At 42.9% G+C, this 19031-nt stretch overlaps 2 protein-coding genes across 2 annotated transcripts; one reads left to right on the top strand and one right to left on the bottom strand.

The window, feature by feature from the left end:
• Window positions 1–700: 700 nt before the first annotated feature.
• gpat3 (glycerol-3-phosphate acyltransferase 3) lies at window positions 701–14873 on the bottom strand. The gene is made up of 13 exons (XM_063478925.1): window positions 14607–14873; window positions 11930–12102; window positions 11751–11817; window positions 7659–7947; window positions 7163–7237; window positions 6997–7086; window positions 6808–6901; window positions 6559–6674; window positions 5971–6026; window positions 5782–5867; window positions 5554–5682; window positions 4390–4469; window positions 701–3806 (listed from the first exon to the last, which is right to left on the bottom strand). The coding sequence occupies exons 2-13, from the start codon at window positions 12071–12073 to the stop codon at window positions 3677–3679; spliced, it is 1356 nt and encodes a 451-aa protein (XP_063334995.1). The 5' UTR covers window positions 12074–12102; window positions 14607–14873; the 3' UTR covers window positions 701–3676.
• A 13-nt stretch (window positions 14874–14886) lies between these two features.
• abraxas1 (abraxas 1, BRCA1 A complex subunit) lies at window positions 14887–19029 on the top strand. Its single transcript, XM_063478927.1, has 9 exons — window positions 14887–15054; window positions 15993–16083; window positions 16168–16204; window positions 16282–16348; window positions 16416–16612; window positions 17364–17483; window positions 17560–17644; window positions 17729–17840; window positions 18408–19029. The coding sequence occupies exons 1-9, from the start codon at window positions 14974–14976 to the stop codon at window positions 18656–18658; spliced, it is 1041 nt and encodes a 346-aa protein (XP_063334997.1). The 5' UTR covers window positions 14887–14973; the 3' UTR covers window positions 18659–19029.
• Window positions 19030–19031: the final 2 nt, after the last annotated feature.

Genomic DNA, 19031 nt, shown 5'->3' on the forward strand with positions numbered 1-19031 from the left:
TTAATGCAATTAATCTTCATGCTAAGATAATTTCATATTAATGAACCACGGCATTTATTTGATTATTGCTTTGATGAAGTCGATGGGCCCAGCGTCGCCGCTGAGCGTGAAAGTGGGAAGATTTGAAGTGTTTCCTTTGTGTCGGCGCTCTGCGGAGGTTTATGTGCGTTTCCCAGCGAGCGCCTTCTGTCTTCATACAACAAGCCCTGAGAAATTGGAAAAGTTGCAGCAATAGATAGGAGGTGACCTGGAAACAAAAGCAATCAAGGATAGAGGGGGATGTGGGCTCCGCGGCGGCTGCCATCAGCCCGCGGTTCAGCCGCACTGTCAATAAAAGAAGAAATACCTTTTGAGGCATGAGGCCGAGGGCAAAGAGGAGTCTGCAATTTCACACCTTCATGTACCCTGCCGGAGGACATTTTTCATGCGACTCCACCTCCTCACTCAGCGAGCGCCGTCAAAGCCTCACAGCAGATTGTACACATAACAAACACAGAGAAGGGGATTGGACGAGGAGGACGGCCGCCGTATCAACGCATGACGACATCATTATTTCCCAAACTAAATAAGCTGGAATTTAACCACAAATCAATCTACTTGAAGAACTTCAGACTCAATTGTAGCTCAATCACAGCAGCAAGAAAAAAATCAATTCTGACCAATTAATGCCTGTTTCATTAGAGTATGCAAATGAGAGGTGCCGTCAGAGGCTCGGTCTTACATTTCCCCCTAATGGACAACGCCGACACTCACAGGAAGCTGTCACGGTCTGCTCTCGGCCCACTTTCATTTTAATAATGACCACTCAGACACAACAACAACACAACAGCTACACAGAGGTACAGAAACGACCCGAAACGGCACCAAACCTGAGAAATTACTTCAAATGATGCAAAAAAACATTTTACAGAAGTAACATTCAGTAAGGCCAAATGTCTTTAAAGGGACTCTGTGTCCAAAAGAAGACACAAAATATAACCACGGACATAAAATATCTTCAACAGTGACACATCGGTAATGAGTGAACCCACAAAAACAACCACACAAACTGAGCACAGACACAAAAAAATCTTCAGGAGTCCAATAAGACCCCATCGTACTGAAAAATACAATTAACCCAGTCACACTCCTCCAGGTGTCCCTGTCACTGAGTGAAGGTGGAGGGGACCAGCATCACTGTGGGCAACTCCAGAGGAGACATGTTCCTTCCCCACTAAATAGGCCAGCTTTCATCCACTCCACCTTCCCTGCAGGGCGATCCTTACAGCTGGTTCAGGGTGAGCCAACCCTGGCCTCGCAGGGGAAGTCCTAGTCTCACCAGATGATGTCCCTGATCCAGGTGAGGGTTCTGGGTTTTCTCACAGGACCAGTTTGGGAGACTCAACCAAGTTCAAACTGCCCCCATTAAAACATCATGGAGGGACTACGCGACTGATTTTTCTACTTTGTAATTTTTGTACTATTTAATTTGGTTTATTGATATGGTTTTTAATAGTTAAGCAACACATTTTTTATGTTTTGTCATGCTGTGAAATGTAGAAATACTACTGTGTGCAGTAATTTGAGTGTGTCCATATAAAATAAGCATAAATAACCACAAAATGAAAATACTCATTACTGATGTGAGTAGCAGTAACTTTACCTCTGCTTATAATGATCTGTGCAGCAACTGTTTTTTCATACCTAATGATACTATGACGTACTAATAATACTGTAAATAACTGTGTTATGAGTAGACTCTCCGTCTCTGTACACTTTTACTTTTCTCATAGTTAACCTCAGAAAATGAAGTTGTCACTTTATTTTCCACAGAAATCATGAGAATATTGTTCCCATGATTTCTTTCATACCATGTGAGGCTCTGATATCCCGACGTCCTTTCCCGGCTGCGTGTCGTACCGTACGTGTTAAAGTGGGGTCGGAGCGAGTCCGGCTTCAGGAATCGATCGGCCCCGGGAGCTGGACCGGACCTCGTCTGCATCACATCCATCAGAGCGGCGGCACAGAACAGATGGCAGAACGATGTATTTAAAGGCATTACACTCGAGCTAATGGCGAGTCTTAGAGGGAACAGTCATTTACCCCTGTGAGTGGTCACTTCCCAGCACAGCGTCATTTAAAATGATGTCCGCCGCCCGATACACTCTCTTGGATTCAATTTGGAAATGTATTCATATTTACTCAGCGTACCTGCATTGCATTTGTATGGATCAGTCGGGGTAAACGTAAAACTGAGCAAATTGAATCAACATATTGGGACGGGGCGTACGTGGGGGCGTTAGCGAGCAGCTGGGGTCAGTGCGATGCCTTTTATGATGTCCCTCTGAAATCTATCTGAATCACATTAAATTGGATCTAAAGATGTGCAGACACATACATCACAGTAAATGGTGGTGGAGCAGCGCTCGCCAACAATCCCACCTCAACAATCGGGTTATGGGATCGGCTTTAGATCCTATTAATAATTCACAATCTTGTTAGGGGAGAACAAACATTTCTGTTCAGGCTATTCCAGCTGTGGGATTGTTATTCCAGGCGGTGGTGGCGGCCTCGGCGCAAGCACAGAGGCTGTGAAATGTAAGCCTGCCGTGTGTGGAAGAATAACTCCATGCTATTTCACAGTCTCTGCTTTCTTTATTAAAGCGCCGTCACAGTAAACACACCGCCCGCCCGCCGCCTCCCTCTCAAGGCGAGGACCTCAGAGTCGGCTCTGAAGGACAGACGCGGCCTCACGTGACTCATTTAACCTCCGCTAACAGGTGACAAAATATTAACACACGTGGAAATACTGGAGTAAAGTAACCTGAATACTTCGAACTCGAGTCCATTTCGCAGTAACCTTTAAATCTTTTTCCTCCCAAAACGTTTTGTCATTTATGTTTGTAATTAAAAACATTTTTGTATTATTCCAAATAATAAAATAATTACATGGATCCTAAATATTCTGATTATTTTAATAAAGAAAGAAAAGGTAGATTGATCTCTCACCTCAGTGAGGACCTCATCCCAAAGGCTGGGAGCCCTGCATTACATCATCTCTGATGTGGGCAAATATAAAAATAATCATAAAAAAGTTTGATGTTTGTTTAGTTTTCCCTCTGCCTTTTTCTTTCTTTTCATTTTACGGACTATTAAATATATATATAGGTTGTAATATTGTAATAATGTTTACTTTCTTTACTATGTCGATTTCTGTTTTAGACGTTTCTCAGATTCTTTTATTATTTTTCTTGTTACTGCAGAAGGGATTTGTTGAAAAATGTGGATTATTTATCTGTGTGTGTGTGTGTGTGTGTGTGTGTGTGTGTGTGTGTGTGTGTGTGAGGTTTCTGGTGTGTTGTGTGTAGACACACAGATGAAATTTTTCTTCGTCCATCTGAAAAATAAACAGTGAGCAAAAGTGTCAGTTTGGTTCAGATGTTTGTACAAAAGTTAAAATCAGACACAGCGATGATGACGTGATAAATCATCCTCATCTGTGTGATGAAGAGTTCAGTCCTGGCAGCCGACGATGATGATGAAGAGGAGGAGATGAGCAGCTGGATGGGTGATTGTGTTGTCTCATGCTGCCTCCTGCTGGTGGAGATGCTGTCCTGCACCCACAGTCTGATGTGGCATTCAGGTCTGTCCTGTAAAGTCTAAAATCAGACGACCGAGTTTTGCTGTGACTGATTGTTTATGATTGATCGTCTCTGCGGGTGTGTGTGGCACTGATGCCGTTCTGCCTGACGATGACCCTGCTGTACATCTTCTGCTGCTCTTCCTTATACGCGTCTTTCACCTTCCCTCGCTTTAGGCTTCCGTCCCTGAAATGGAGAAAAAAAAAAAATCAGGAAGGAAGTTTTCACTGAGAATCTCAATCCTGCAGTTTAAGTTTTTTTCCCACACGATTAACAGGAACTTCAAAATAGATTGAAAAACAGCAAAAGATGGTTTTCGACACAGAATTGATGCTTAAAAATGTTGTTTTGCAACTTTATGGATCATAAATATCATATAGTCATAACTTTGGGACTCAAACACGAAAAACTACTCATTAATTTATTATTTACAGTGCGTAATCATTTGCTCGTTAGTTTTATTGAGTCGTGCTGACACGTCACTTTAAATGAGCCCTTTTCTCTGTGAGCTTGCTCGGCTGAGAGAAAATAGTCCCTGCTGCTGAGGTGAAATCCTTCAGCTCGCTGTATGTGAAAGCAGACGTCGCCACGACTGACACCTACAAACCGGGACGAACAAACTAAATCTAATGTTCAGTGTTTGGATCAGAACAAAGTTGTTATTTCATCATTTAAAAAAGTGTTTTCTATCTTTAAACTGTTCTAATGTAGATACAAACTTCAAGTGTGATGTAGCTGAGTAACTGTACTGAGTAATCTGAGTACTCACCATGCTAGGTCAAGCAGTCCTCCCCGACAAGCAACGGCAGATTTCACTCTGTTGGCAAACTGGACTGCATCCTCTCCATCCTGAAAACACACCGCGGTCATGTTAGCTGTGATCACATGACTCTCACCATCTGTGTGTGTGTTTATGCTTCGGTAACACTGCTTTTAAAAGCCCAAATGGCGAGCAGCACAGCATTTAACTCCTCGTCTTCATCTGCAGAGCTGTCATCACCATCATCACCCTCCATCAAAAGAGACGTTGGAGGGCGATGATGATGATGCTCAGGTGTTACAGCGTCACCTTCCTGACACAGTGAAGCAGATGCTGCCCCAATCAGGTCAGAGTGGGAATTACAGCATGGGCAGATCACTGAAAATCAAAGGAAAGCGCTCAAACCTACAGACATCAGGCCTTCAGGAAGTCCAGACTAACTCTGAATGAAACAAAATAATTTACTGGGTTAACCCTCTGGGGTCAACAGACACTTTCTAAGGATAGTGCTCGTTATAACTTGCTGCTGAAAAACAAACAAAACAAGAAAAAAAAAACTTTTCCTATTGGTGGAAAAATGTGATGTGCTCCTCGTCTTATAGTGGACAGAAACTAATTTTTGGAGTGGCATAAGTCATTTGTGTGGCATCTTATTGTGAGGGTTATAGAAAAAACGCCTGAGGCACTGGCTGCATTTTTAGGTAAATGGTTGTATATAACTTTGTTGTTTGCAACTCTTGTGCATAGGTTTCTAAACAGTACAATTTCTATGCGCTTTGCACTTTGTGTCTTTATTGTGTTTCTATTTGAGGCCTTTCAGTATTATTGTGTGTGTGTGTGTGTGTGTGTGTGTGTGTGTGTGTGTGTGTGTGTGTGTGTGTGCGGTTCTCATCAGTTAACAGTTAATGTTTCCTATATTAGTGTCAAATGATTTATGCTCAGACATTTGGTGATGTAAACGTTGGTGGGAAGTTTGTTGGTCACAAGCAGAACGTCGATCAGCTGATCTTTTCTACCTGTTGTTTCCTGTGAGGTCATGTGACGGGTGACCCCTGATGGATTAATCAGTATGTGTGTGAAAGGTTAAAGGCCAAAAATATAGTTTAATTTCCCCACTCGTACTTCAGATGCCTCCCTGGGGTGTTTCTAGAGACGGTGACCTCCGAGGCGTACCTGTATGGTCATGGGTGGGAGGTACCACACATTGACGACGACTGCCCAACTGGTCATGGTGCGCAGCAGATAGCTGACCATGTTGTACTTGCTGCTGTTCCAGAAAGCATCACCGAAGCGAGGGTCGTACTGAGACACAAAGGGAGTGAAGGTGAGTCAGGTTCTCAAAGCCGATTGGCTCAGGTAAAACATTCTGTGGACTAATCGATCATCGTGCAGCTTTGCTACCTTGATGGCGATGGGATGGATCGTTCCTCCGATCTCAAAGCTGCCCTTCTTAAACATCATGACTGACGTGTTGTTGATACAAGTTCCTGTTACAGAGACACAGACAGACATTATCCCACCATCAAATCATGATTATCATTACCACCACCACCATCATCATCACCACCACCATCATCGTGTGACGCTGACCTTCAGGAAATATAAGGATGGGAAGTTTGGTCTTTGCTGCTACGTGAGCTCTGAGCCTGCAGAGAGGAAGCACACGTCAGTGAGTCATCAAACACGTCTGCATCAACACTTTCACTAAACAGCTGTAATTACAGATGTTCCCATTCTCTCGCTGTTTGACTGTAATGTGGTCATGTAGCCTGAGTGTGACCCTCGAGCTCGAGGCTGTGGTGAGCATTTAGTTCACAGGAAGTGACCCTGGACCAAATCAGCTGACTCATCAAAGCGTTACGCCACACGGCCACAGCTCGCCGAGGAGACAGCAAGGTAAACATCAACAGTTGATCATCAGCAGCTCGGCAGAGGATGAAACACACGCACAAACATACACACAGGCTCCTGATCCACCGGCTCTGACAGGCAGAGCCACGCTGAACTACCTCCTGAGCCAACGGAACAAATTAAAGGTCAGGGTGCTAAAAATGTGTGATCATACGGGCCGCACCCAGCTGTTAGTGATGTCAGAGCATCTCCACCATCATGGTTTGGAGCAGAAATAAAAACGTCTGACTCTGTCTGGCAGGTGAAATCGTTTACAGTCAGCCTCACCTGCTGGTCACCGCGTGGCGGTCTTTCATCTCCGACCTCTCAAACCAAACATGAGGGCACGACCTCACCATCGACCTCTGGATGACCCCCATCAGACCTCCATGAATCTGCCCCACCTGAGGACAACATAGCATCAAGACAACAGAACACACACACATGTACAAACACACAAAGGCACACCGACAAACACACATAAACACACACCCACGCACGCACACACCCAAGCGCGCTGCTGTCCACGACACTTACCATGGCATAGCAGCCGTCATTGGCCAGGATCACCACATCGATGGGCGTGGTGTGATTAGCCACGCAGATCCCTCCTTTCTGAGGTCGGTTCTCTCTGCAGAAAGAAACACGTGCTCAGATCGACAGGAAGTGCTCGACAGGAAGTGCTCGACAGGAAGCGCTTGACAGGAAGCGATGAAATGGACTGACTTGTTGTGGTAGCGGATGGTGGCCGACAGCGCCCGGGCACAGATCCTGTAGCAGGTCAGGTGGACAACTTCGCTCAGCCAGTACTTCACACTGAAACAGATGCACATGCTCAGTCTGTGCCTCGCCGAGGCAGTCACCAAAGGTGTGAACCGTGGAAGCGCCATACCTGTTCTCAGGCAGAAATCCAACCAGAGTCGTTCCGATCACAAGCCACGAGAGGCCGATGATGGCCAGAGCAATCCTGCAGAGACATGAGGAGGAGAAGGTGAAAATCCCCCTGATCAGAGCTGTCTCACTTTTATTCACTGAGAAGGCCTCAGAGAGACAGTAGCTCTGTCACCTGGTTTCTGAATGATGGGTGTAACCATACAAACTGCACATATACAGACTGCACTGCGGTGATGATGGTTTGGAGATAATTACAGCTAACTGCACATCTATTATCTGTTTTCTCACCAGTGATGTGTTACAGTGAGCAGCACTTCCTGTTTATTAGTTAAAAGCAGAAGATGTAAGCACTGGAGTGACCTGAGAGCACTGAAACGTGCCTCTGGCTGAATTGCTTCACCGCTGTGAGAGCTGCTGTTCCTGTTGCAAAGGCCAAGGATGCTGAAATCAGCGCCTCCCCGGGTAGGTGAGAGGTCGAGCTGTGACACACTGACCTGAGAGGGAAGAGGACACAGTAGCGCACGAACACGCCGATGCCCCAGAAGATGGTGAGGCGGAGGCTGATGTAGCGGAAGTTCTGGTTGGTGCGGGTCAGGAGGTTCCAGGAGGCCAGCTCCTCAGAGGAGAAGCGCTGGGTCACCTGGTCGTCCACGATGCTCTCCAGGCCCTTCTTGCAGAAATACAAGGCGTCACTCAGAGCAAACTCACCGCCTTCCAGAGACCGAGAACGCCGCAACTGCTCCATCTCCTCCTCCATCGAGCCCTCCGCTCGCTCGATGATCCCTGAGTCATCAGAGAGTTTCAGAAATAGTTCAGCAGGACCAGAGTTTAACAAAGACACAGTGGAGACGAGAGAGGAAGGAACAAAGAACAGCGCCATGTTTAGTCTCACTGTCTTTATTTGAGCATATATCATGTATTTTCATATGTTTTATCACACTCCTCCTGTCTCTGTGATTTTCTTTTAAAAGCCTGTGTGACTGTCTTGATGCATGATCAATCATCCAGGTAAGCAAATCTCAATCGTTGATTCTGTTCATCAGGATTCTTCAGGGGGAGAAACATTTCATCATCATCCAAGTGATTTATTCAGTCTCAGCTGACTCCAGGTTTCCAACCTTTAAACAGAACATTTGCATACTAACTGAAACTAGCACCACTGGTGAAAAATGGGCTGTGAGGTCAGTTTCTTGGTCATTAATATGCAAATTGTCATAACCATTAATTAACAACTACTGGTCAAAGACCATTCACTGAGAAGGCTCGTCTAGCACAGCATGAAAAGTCTAAGACCAGGCAGCAAAGGAAGTCTGACTTACTTGTTGCGTGTCAGAAACCACAGCAAATTATGGAGAGAGTCCTCAGCAGCGAGAAGAGAAAAGGATGCCACACCGAGGATGGGGACAAGTGGGTGAAAAATTTGTCTAACAGACAAGTCGCCCAAGCAGAGAAAAACATCTTTGCAAAAGGGCTGAACTTTGCTGTGACACCAAGACAAAATCCCAATAGTGGAACTGATCACAGCCCCAGAAACAGCGATTCGAAACAGCAACATTGCAGACGTGGAAGCAGAGCAACTGCGGACAAAAGTTGCGGCCTGTCTCAAGAATGCAAGTCCCCAGCATCCAACATCAGCATGGAGGAGAGGAAGGCACTCACATCACTTAGTAATGACAACAACATTATCATCCTTCCAGCAGACAAGGGTGGGTCCACAGTTTAGCTAAACCATAAAGACTATGATGACAAAACACTTATGATCCCCTGAAACAAAACCCAGGAAGTGGTTACAGGAAGAGGGTGAGAGATTGTCTGAAGCAGTTAGAACAAGACAATGCTAGTGACCGGACCTCATACCACAGGATATACCCAGGGGAATCTACACCAAGTCTGTCAACCCGCTGGTAGGCAGCTCTGAACACCACAGCCAGAATACCTTGGATTTTGTTGAGAAGGTGAGAGATGTCATTATGGAGGCAGATGAAACAATGGCTTCACACGTTGTTACATCTCTCTTCACTTGTGTTCCAGTCACTGAAGCAGTGGAGGTATTTTGTAAGAGATTACAGGATGACCCCAACCTCAGCAACAGGACCACTCTCAGCACCAACCAAGTGTTTTTCTGTTTTTTGCTCTTGGAACTGTGCCTTCATTATACCTATTTTGCATACAAGAGTCAGTACTACAGCAGAAACATGGGTGTGCCATGGGTTCCCCAGTGTTAACCAATTGGAGGTAACTTGTACATGGAAGCAGTGAAAAAGAGGGCTCTGTTATCCTAGCCTGGAACATCACCAAGTCATTGGTTCACATATGTGGATGACAGCTGGGTGAAAAAACAAATCTCAGGACGTACCACCATTCACTGATCACATTAACTCAGTGGTAGCAGGTTAGCCTTCTTAGACTGAAATTTCCAGCAGTAATGGAAATGTGCAAAAATTGTTCCACCCCAACGATTAGGTCACCCAGCACAAACAGATTACTATAAGATACATGGTAACGTATTGAGAGGATTGGCATTATTTATACGTCGGGGAAACCAAACAACCTCTGGCTAAGCGGATGGCACAACAATGAAGAGCTAACTCTTCAGGCCAGGACTCTGCAGTCTATTCACACCTACAGGCCAGTGGACACTCTTTCAATGATGAGGATGTACACATCCTGGACAGGGAGGAACGCTGGTTTGAGCGCGGAGTCAAGGAGGCCATTTACATGAAAAGGGAAAGACCATCTCCAAATTCGAAGAGGGGCCCTAAGGGTACATCTTTCACCATCTTACAATAACCATTGCAGCCTCCAAAAGTTGATTCTGTTCATCTGGACGTAGCGTTTTGTGGGAGAAACGTTTCGTCACTCATTCAAGTGACTTCTTCAGTCTCAGCTGACTGCAGGTTTCCCCAATCTTATAAACAGTACATGTGCATACTAACTGAAACTAGCACCACTGGTGAAAAATGGGCTGTGAGGTCAGTTCCTTAATCTTAACCATTGCAGCCATTCCCCAACTCTCTGTAAATGCTACTCATGGTCATAATAATGATCATGAAACTGACCTCACATTGTTCATCAGTGGGCTGGTTTCAGGCAAATTTACTGTTTATAAGATTGGGGAAACCTGCAGTCAGCTGAGACTGAAGACGTCACCTGGATGATGATGAAACATTTCTCCTACTGAAAACATCAACTTTTTGAGAACCAGTGTGATTGTTTCTATGTCGCTATGTGTTTTCATGTGTTTTGGGGGTCATTTTGTTTTCTGTGTGGTGGTTTTGTGTCTCTCTGTAGTTGTTTAGAGTCTCATATTTGTTTTGTTGTTGTCATGTTTGTGTGTCTTCCTGTTTCCATGTCTTTGTCCTTGAATTAACCCAGAGGGACCTGAATGACCTGGGTTTTTTTCTAACTTTGGTCACTTTCCTGTCCTTAAGGACGTTTGACTCTGTGTGAAAGGTTCTTGTATTTATTTTATTTTCTTTTTCTGATCTTGTGCCTCAGGAAAAGTTTGCAGTAAATCTGTGAGGCCTACAGGCTGTTAAGGGTTAAACCTCTGACACACAGCAGCAAAGCAGCAGTACCTGTGTTTGTTATTAATGTGTGTATTAGTGTGTGTTAAAGTGTGTGTTATTGTGTTAGTGTGTGTGTCTGAGTTTCTCAGGCTTCTGTTTGACCAGTGTTATGTAAGCAGCTGTTGCATCATCATCCTGAGACGAGCCATGTGCTTCTCTCCCTGACCTACAGCCCAACATCAGATGCTGCAGCTGACCAATAGGAAGCCCCCACCCTCAGCGCACAGCATCACGTGATCTGTGCTTGCAGCCCAAACATCCAAACAGGAACAGGAGCTGAAACACCGAGCAGCAGCACAGAGGAATCTCTTTCTGCTTTTAAAGTCTTGTACGCCACATCAGAACGGAACAAAAGTTTGATCAGTCATGAGATCAATGGGATTATTGGTTTATTTAATAAATACAGTTTCAATTTGACCAAATGTGATCATTAAAATGTTTATTATAGCGATTCACTGTTTAAAGCCTTAAAAATCTAATTTTAGTTTTTACAAATATTATTCTAATGTTATTAGAAATTATTTATTGTAAAAACATTATTATTTCTGATTTTTATTTCTTTTTTCTTTTTTTCAAAGTAATTTTTAAAAATTTCATAGTAGTTTATATTATTTCTTTTGACAATATCCAACAGCTTTGTACCTCATATATTATAAATATATGTATATATATTATGTATATATACATATATATTATAGTTTTTTAGTTAAAGTGTCTTTTTAAAATTAGATTTATGTAATTATATAAAAATGTTGTTATAAAACATATATACATGACATATACATAATTTTATTTTGATGTTTTTTATTCCCTTTTAAAATATTTTTCCTGTTTTTATTATATTTGTTATTGAGGACGATGAGTCTTTATCTGACAGCTTTTGCTGTCTGGTAGTTTTTACATAAATGTGAATAATCAAGCTTCTCTGATGATGTATTTCTACGTCTGATCATTAGTCATTATTTATTGATTCACTGACTGACTGAATGTTTTCTGCTGTGATGCGAGCGGACTCACCATTGGGCAGCGGTGCGGGTACACTGGGCTGCTCCTGGCGTCCTCTCTGGATTCGTATCGTGGCCCACTGCAAAGTTATTAGGACAGATGACCTCTGACCCCACTCTGCCACTGCTGCTCATTGCACAACTTTACACACATGTTGAGCATAGACACGAATTCCTCTGAGGACAGCTTACCTCAAGGAGTTTAACCAGGATCTGGATGTAGACGCTGGTGACACCCAGAGAGAGGCCGAACATGGCGGGCAGCGTGATGAAGAACACGACTACGAACATCCACAGCTGGAAAACAGCCACGGCCACGGTCCACAGGTCCTCCATTGCTGACAGCTTGCAGGTCACCTCATCATCTGCAAACAGGAGGTTAAAGGAGGCGTTACCATCATGTTCCCCTGAGGACGAACCAAAAACACTCTGACCTGCTCCCCATCACCTCCACCACAGTCAGCATTCCGTCCTTCTCCCCAATATACTTTCATTCTTTGACTTTCCAGAACAGAAGTAAATGATCATTGAATAGGAACAGCTTTATTCATTTCTATGCTGATGACAGTTGTTTACTAATCAGCTCCTTCTGCCAACAAAATTCTGTCTAACCTATCTACGGGATCTTCTTCTAAACATTTTAAGCTCCAGATTCTAATTCTGGGACCTCCTATTGCTCTGCATGATTCACAGCTCAAATTAATCTTTCTTTAACCTATTCTGGCCCCTCACTTCAACCCCACAAAAAAGGGGGGAAAAAACATTAGCTCATCAAGCTTTCTTCTGATTGGATGGCCATCATACAGATCCAAGAGTAGAAAAAACGGAAGCCATTTAACAGTTAACAGAGAAAATATTCACAATAATAGATCAATAATAAAAACTACCTGACAGGTAGAGTTTGATTTTCCTGAATTTATAAAATTGTAAAAAGTTTTTAAAACTATTATTTCAAGCAAAAACGTCAAAGAAAAATAATATGACATATAATACATAACAACTTTAAGGTACTTATGCTCAAGCATTTCTGCTTTTGTATTATTCTATAATACTCCAAACCTTTTCAGTTATGACTGTAAATTTATTTTGGGAGTTTTTATGATTATTATCTTTCTTTCTGACCTGCTTTTAACTAAATGTGCTAAATGTGCTCATATGTATAGAACAAAGTCTTATACATATGAAAAAATATTTTAATTCATATTACAGATGTTGCTGAACTGAAGTTATATTAATAGAAATGTTTTAGGTTTGTGTTTGTTTGTTTGTTTGTTTGTTTTTTTACCAACAAAACATCAAATATTTGATTGAATATAGGTTAAAAATGTGAATTTCATATTTGTCTGCTTTTAAATGAGAGTTTTGACTATTGCGTGAGAAAGACAAATAAAGCATTTCATTATATCACAGGCTGTTTTAAAAAACTAGTGCACATATTTAACTAATGCTTAATTAATACTAGAGCTGGGCGATAGAACGATAACGATATGTATTGCGAAATAACTTTTTTCGATAGAAAAATTAAACTATTGCGAAAGACCTCATCTCTCTTGCTCTCTTAAAAAAGAGAAAAAAGAAATCAGCCAATCCAAATTAAGTAGCGCAGAGCCGAACCAATCACAGCCGCAGCGTCACGTCACGTGACTTGTTACGTACAGCACAAGTGCCAAGCCGCACATGTGTATTTGTTTGGGAAGCAGCCAGCCGGAGAAGGGGGTGGGGGGCCAGCCGCATGCCGCCCGGGTAATGGAGGAAATGAGTGTGCCGACTAGAGAAAAATCAACCGAGGGCATGACCGAAGGTTACCGAAGAGAAAACAGATGATGGTTCCAATTCCGGAGAGATTGTCTAACGGAAGGGCCATAGAAGTTCCGTAGTGTGAAGGTATTTCGGCTATTTCAGAGTTATAACAGAGTAGCGGGCACTGTAAATTGTGCCGAAAGCAAGTCTGGAAATACAATAAACCGGTGCATGCTCAATCTCTGACTGAAAGCGCTAATTCGTCATTCGGCTTTTGTCAGACTAAAGTTTATTGTTAAGAATGTGCTGTTAGCATCTTTATTTTAAAACTGTTTGAAAAGCTAAGCTATACAACAAGGAGAGATTGAGAATTTCCTTTTAGTTCTCAGTTTATTTGATATTGACAAAAGTTAGTCAATTTTGTCTGTTCTTCTGTAAAACAAACTAAGATTTATTTTTAGAATTAATATTTTGTTTCTAAGTGGAATTGACAATTTAGTAGTCTGTTTTGTTTGTTCTATTTTGAAACTTAAACGCTGCCTTTTGTGTAGTTTGCAATATTTGCCTATTTATCTGAAAAAGTCTCATGTTCCTTAAGTACATCTACCCTGTTGAACTTATTATGGGAAATAAATATTTAAATTAAAACAAGCTGCTGATTATTTCACATTTTACTTATGAGCAAAGGCACATTTAAATCTTACAAATATAGTTATTTGGCTTATATCGTGATATATATCGTTATCGCCTGAAATGAAAAAAACATATTGTGATATGAAGAAATCTTATATCGCCCAGCTCTAATTAATACATATTAATGTGTTTACAGCCCTTTTAAAACACATATAACCCTTTAAACTTGTAATTTAATGTAATATAAACGCAACAAAATTTAATTGAGATAAAATTTAAAATGAGAAAATGACCATTTTGAACTCAGAATGAAATCAGTTGTTAACTACAGGTTCATATACTGAGTATAAAACAGTCACTCACAGCAGTAAATGAAGTAGTTTTAAAACTTTAGCAGAACAATCAGTTTAGCTGTTAAAACAACAATAACAACAACAAAGATTCAAAAATATGATTATTAAACAGCCTGCGGTGACTCTGGAAGTTTAACTCTTACCTGTAATCGAATATTTGTACGTTTCAAATCCAAAGTACCGTTACAGGAGTGAATTACTGGAGCTATTGTTCGGATAAAGGAAGTTAGACCCGTTAGTCCGACTATCTAAACTGAACTAACCCGGGTTACCGGGACAGGACCCCCACAGAAGGCCGTGTTTCAGTGGAAGTGTGCCTGGGAGCGAGGAGCGGCGAGTGGGTCTCTATCGTGCTGCTGTCCGGAGAAACTGAACCTTCAGCCCGCTGGTTTTATGGTTAGCTCGCTAACCAGCCCGCTCCTCCTCCAGCGGAGCCTGCTGCGCACGAAAAAATACGCAGCGTATGACTGCGCGTATGTGACGCGTCTGTGTTTGTGATGAAACGGCATCATGGCGGAGCCCACTGTCCGCTTGCCCGGGATCGTTTTAGCTTCCCTCATGTTTCAGCACGTTAACAGTGACTCCGATGTGGTGAGGAGCTCTTTTACTCGTCATTAAAACTGATGAATTCTTATTGACCCTTTGTGGGTGATTATGTAGTATTATTGTTAAGGAGGAAAGCTAGCAAATAGAGCAGACGCGCCAGGTGTTAGTATCAGGCTTTAAAGTTGATAAATTCGTATTTATTAGTTTAATTATTCGGATTTCAGCGTGTCGTTTGATGCAGCGAAGAACAGTTTGTCGTCTAAGTGAAGTCAGAACTCCCCCTGTGGTGTTTCTTCAACTTTTAAACTAGCTAACCGCGCTCAGGTTCCAAACAAACCGGACTCCATTCAAAAACCTATTAATTTAAAGGGAAACCAGGTCCTGGTAAGAAGTCAAACAGTGTAAAACATATTAAAATGCATTTTAATATTCAGGGAGGTCTGTAGGTAAATTCGGTACATCCATGATCCAACAAGGAACGATTACGCGAGTCGAGTTTTGCATGAAGCCCGAGATGTTACTGCTCCTTTTCAACCATTCCCGTCGGTGCACACCACACTCCATTCACAGATTTTAGGTTTCAATGTAAAACTGATTATTCTCGTGTATTCGTGCACTTTTAAACAGATCCCCAAATTAACGATGATCTGTTGGTAAATTCGGCATATGTTTAATCCAACTACTGAATCTTACTGAAGACATAATTTAATTGAAAAAATTGGTGCTCAGTTCTCGTCCACCACCATGTTTCAGAATACACCAGACTCCATTAAAAAATGTAAAGTTTAATGAAAATGTCTCCTGATAAGAAAACGTTAGCGTGAAACATAATCAAATACATTCAAGTATTCAGGGAGGTCTGTTGGTAAATTTGGCATATATTTTAATATTTATGTAAAAATACTGTAGCTGAAATGATTATATTCAGTAAACAAATGCTTATAGATGTAGGGTTTTTATATCTGGTTTTATTCATCCATCAGGAGGGGTTGATCCTCGGAGAGAGCAGGTTTGACGAGCAGGTCACCATCAGCGACTCTCAGGCCGATCACATCCACATCGAGGAAACATACAGTAAGTGCATCTCAATGAACTGTATAGTTACACGAGTACTACAGTTACTGGTACACTTTTAGGAATGTCTGTTTTCTCTGACAGACGTCCAGAAGCACATCGCCTGTCACAGACTGAACACGTGAGTGATGCATTGTGACGTAATCATGTCATTGTGTGTGTGCTGTGTTCTTATGTAAAGGTGTGTCTGTGTGTCAGTCTGTACAGCAGTGATGGACAGGTGAATGCGGAGGAGCTACACAAGCTGCTGGCAGAGAACAAGCAGGTGGGTGGGATGGGGAGAAGGTTTCAGCATGATGCGATCATGTGATTGACGTGTTTGGCTTGTGCAGGAGAGCGTGATCGGCTGGTACCGGCAGCGCAGGAACTCAGAGCAGCAGATGACCTTCAGAGAGAAGCTGGTGCACGAGAACCTGAAGAGCGCTCTCTCCAACCCTCACATGATCTTTGTGCTGCTGACTCCCACCAAGACGACACCTCCAGGCTCCACGTACAGGATGGAGTACTCTGCCTTCATCTCCCGCAGCAGGTGGCGCTCTGAGTATACCTGAATATCTTTATATCAGCTTGCTCTCTAGCGTTCTCTCTAAATCCTCTACAAAGACTCATCAGCTCATAGATTTTACCCAAATGTGGAGTTTGTGTTGTGGGAGGTTACTCCTTTAGTGACATTTGAAATCAGTCCACAGAGTTAGCAAAGGTGGGCTTTTTTTTTCCTTTTTTTTTTTTTAAAGTTATTAAATTAAAATAATCTACCCCGGGACTCCAGAACGATGCCCTGAGGAACACCATCAGAATCTGAGACTGCCAAACCTCTGTCTGCCTGAAATTTCCACATGAAACCTCTTAAGGATGATTTTTACTGTTAAAGCTGATCAACCAGATCACTGCCACCTGTTTGTGTTGGATGAATGTTTCTTAGTTTTATATAAAAAGAAAAGAAAAAAACCTCATTTTACTCAGCAGGTGCTGGCAACTTAAATATCAGAAGAAACTGAGTGTGAATGAAGTGATGGTAAAATGTTGTATAATTATTAAAATGCTCCAGTTGGCTTTTAAAGTGAATAAAAACAACTGGGAGGCATTCAGGGACACTGGTGAGGCTTTAAGGTCAGTCACAGAGGTCTGAAACATCTCAGCTTTGGGTGAAGCAATCAGGTCAGTTAGAGGAACGTTAAATGAAAACAGGTAGGTGGAGGCGGGTGGACAGCTCGGTGTTTCCACGTTTAACTGACTCGTGTCTTTTCCTTATGGTTTGTGTTTCTTCTTCTCCTGTGGAGGCACTTCATGAACATCCCCGTGCTCATCACCAACCTCGGCCTCCTCGAGCAGCTTTCTTACTGGAAGGTGTCAGCGCCGTGCTCTGCAGCCGGTTACAGCCTCACGATGAAGAAACACGGGTATGCCCCACCCACGCTGGCACGTTTACACCGTGTCCGTGTTTCTGCTGGCATAACTGAGATCTCTTTGTTTCAGGTCAAAGTTCTTCTGCTCCAGCGGGCTTCTGAAGGAGGTGAACGAAGTGAATAAGATGAACGACTCGCTGCAGGCGGAGCTGCAGGTGAGCAAAATTGTCAGAGCACCTGAACTTCCTGCCACCTCACTTCCTGTTTGATTCACTCTGCATCCTTCTGTTTGTGAACAGAAAACGTGCAGAGACGTGGAGGAGAGCGAACGCCTGGTCGAAATGCTGCAGACGGAGGTGTCAGCCCTGAGGACGAAGCTCAGAGAGAGGCAGCAGAGCGAATCAGGAAAAGGTTTCAGATTATTTTATCTAATCTCACACAGCAGCGGGATTAGATGAATTTACAGTATCTGCCTCTTCCCGACACCAGGCACAGACCAGCTCTGACACCAGAGACACGTCTCAGGATCAGCCCAGCATTTTAAAAACACTGCGTGCCACAACGCAGAAACTCTTTCTGTGCTAACATGTGGACAAGGAAAACTGAGAGTTAGTCTCATAATGTCAAAGGTGTTGTGTGATTTGTGGGCTTTTGATTGGCCAGTATTTCGTCGTGGTTAGGTCTATATCACTGCGTGTTGCTTTGGCGTGCTCTCCACAGACTGTGAAGTCGCTCTTTGCATTTTCATGGGGAGAATTTTTAGATTTTTTCATATTTTAAAAATTCTAACAGTTAGAAATTAAAATAATAATGATGAAAATTTGGATCGCAGTGATAACTAAAGTGGTAGGTGAAGGTGAAAACCCTGACAGGAGAGGAAAAAGGAAGTGCCAGTTTAATGTCTTTATTTAAAATCACGGTTGGCTGATGACCTGCAGTAAAAAAGTTTCTGAACTTTTGCATTTTCTCTGTGAACAGAAAGCGCCGCCAACCCCGGCGAGCCAAGGAAGAACCTGCTGCTTCAGGAGGCCGTCAGGGCGCTGCTCGCCTCCTCGCCGCTCTTCCACACTCAGACGCTCACGCTGCAGGGACTTCCTGTTCCTGACCACACAGACGACATTTCCATAACGACAGCGAGGGAGGCGCCACCGAGCGCAACAAACTGTCGTAAAAGGTTGAGGGAAATGCTGCCAGAGAAGGAGAGGAAACGCAGGAGGAGCAAGAGCTGAGTCCAGGATGTATCCAAGTTCTGTCGGATGTTTTTGGAACCGGTCTGTTTAAAAGAACTGTTATTGATAAAGTTTGTTTCAAAAAAGGACAGCAGTGGTTCTTTTTACCTGAGCAGGTGTAAAGTTCAGACTCTTCACGCTCAGATGGAGGACTGGTTTGATTTAGGCTTCCAGCTGTGACACTTTGGTGTTTATTCCAGATGTTTGGTTTTAGAGTCATCGGGTTTTTACCTTCTCTTTAGTTTCAAAGTTTTTGCCTGACCTTTAGTTGATCTCGCGCTCACGGTTTCACACTGCGTTTTATTTTTCACTGTAAAGGATGAAGCGTGCGTTCCATTAAAGGTCTGACCGTGTGTGGTCATTCAAGTTTATC

This window comes from Pelmatolapia mariae, linkage group LG7 (assembly GCF_036321145.2).
Source record: "Pelmatolapia mariae isolate MD_Pm_ZW linkage group LG7, Pm_UMD_F_2, whole genome shotgun sequence".
Taxonomy (NCBI): Eukaryota; Metazoa; Chordata; class Actinopteri; order Cichliformes; family Cichlidae; genus Pelmatolapia; species Pelmatolapia mariae.

What these genes read in the sequence shown, in the direction of transcription:
- gpat3 (XM_063478925.1), bottom strand. Translation starts at nt 12,073, where the DNA reads ATGGAGGACCTGTGGACCGTGGCCGTGGCTGTTTTCCAGCTGTGGATG. An exon ending in ACCATCCGCTACCACAACAA is followed by an intron (nt 6,902 to 6,996) that starts GTCAGTCCATTT and finishes TTCTTTCTGCAG; the next exon opens with AGAGAACCGACCTCAGAAAG. An exon ending in CATCCTTATATTTCCTGAAG is followed by an intron (nt 5,868 to 5,970) that starts GTCAGCGTCACA and finishes TCTCTGTAACAG; the next exon opens with GAACTTGTATCAACAACACG.
- abraxas1 (XM_063478927.1), top strand. Translation starts at nt 14,974, where the DNA reads ATGGCGGAGCCCACTGTCCGCTTGCCCGGGATCGTTTTAGCTTCCCTC. An exon ending in TTAACAGTGACTCCGATGTG is followed by an intron (nt 15,055 to 15,992) that starts GTGAGGAGCTCT and finishes TTCATCCATCAG; the next exon opens with GAGGGGTTGATCCTCGGAGA. An exon ending in GCCTTCATCTCCCGCAGCAG is followed by an intron (nt 16,613 to 17,363) that starts GTGGCGCTCTGA and finishes TCTCCTGTGGAG; the next exon opens with GCACTTCATGAACATCCCCG.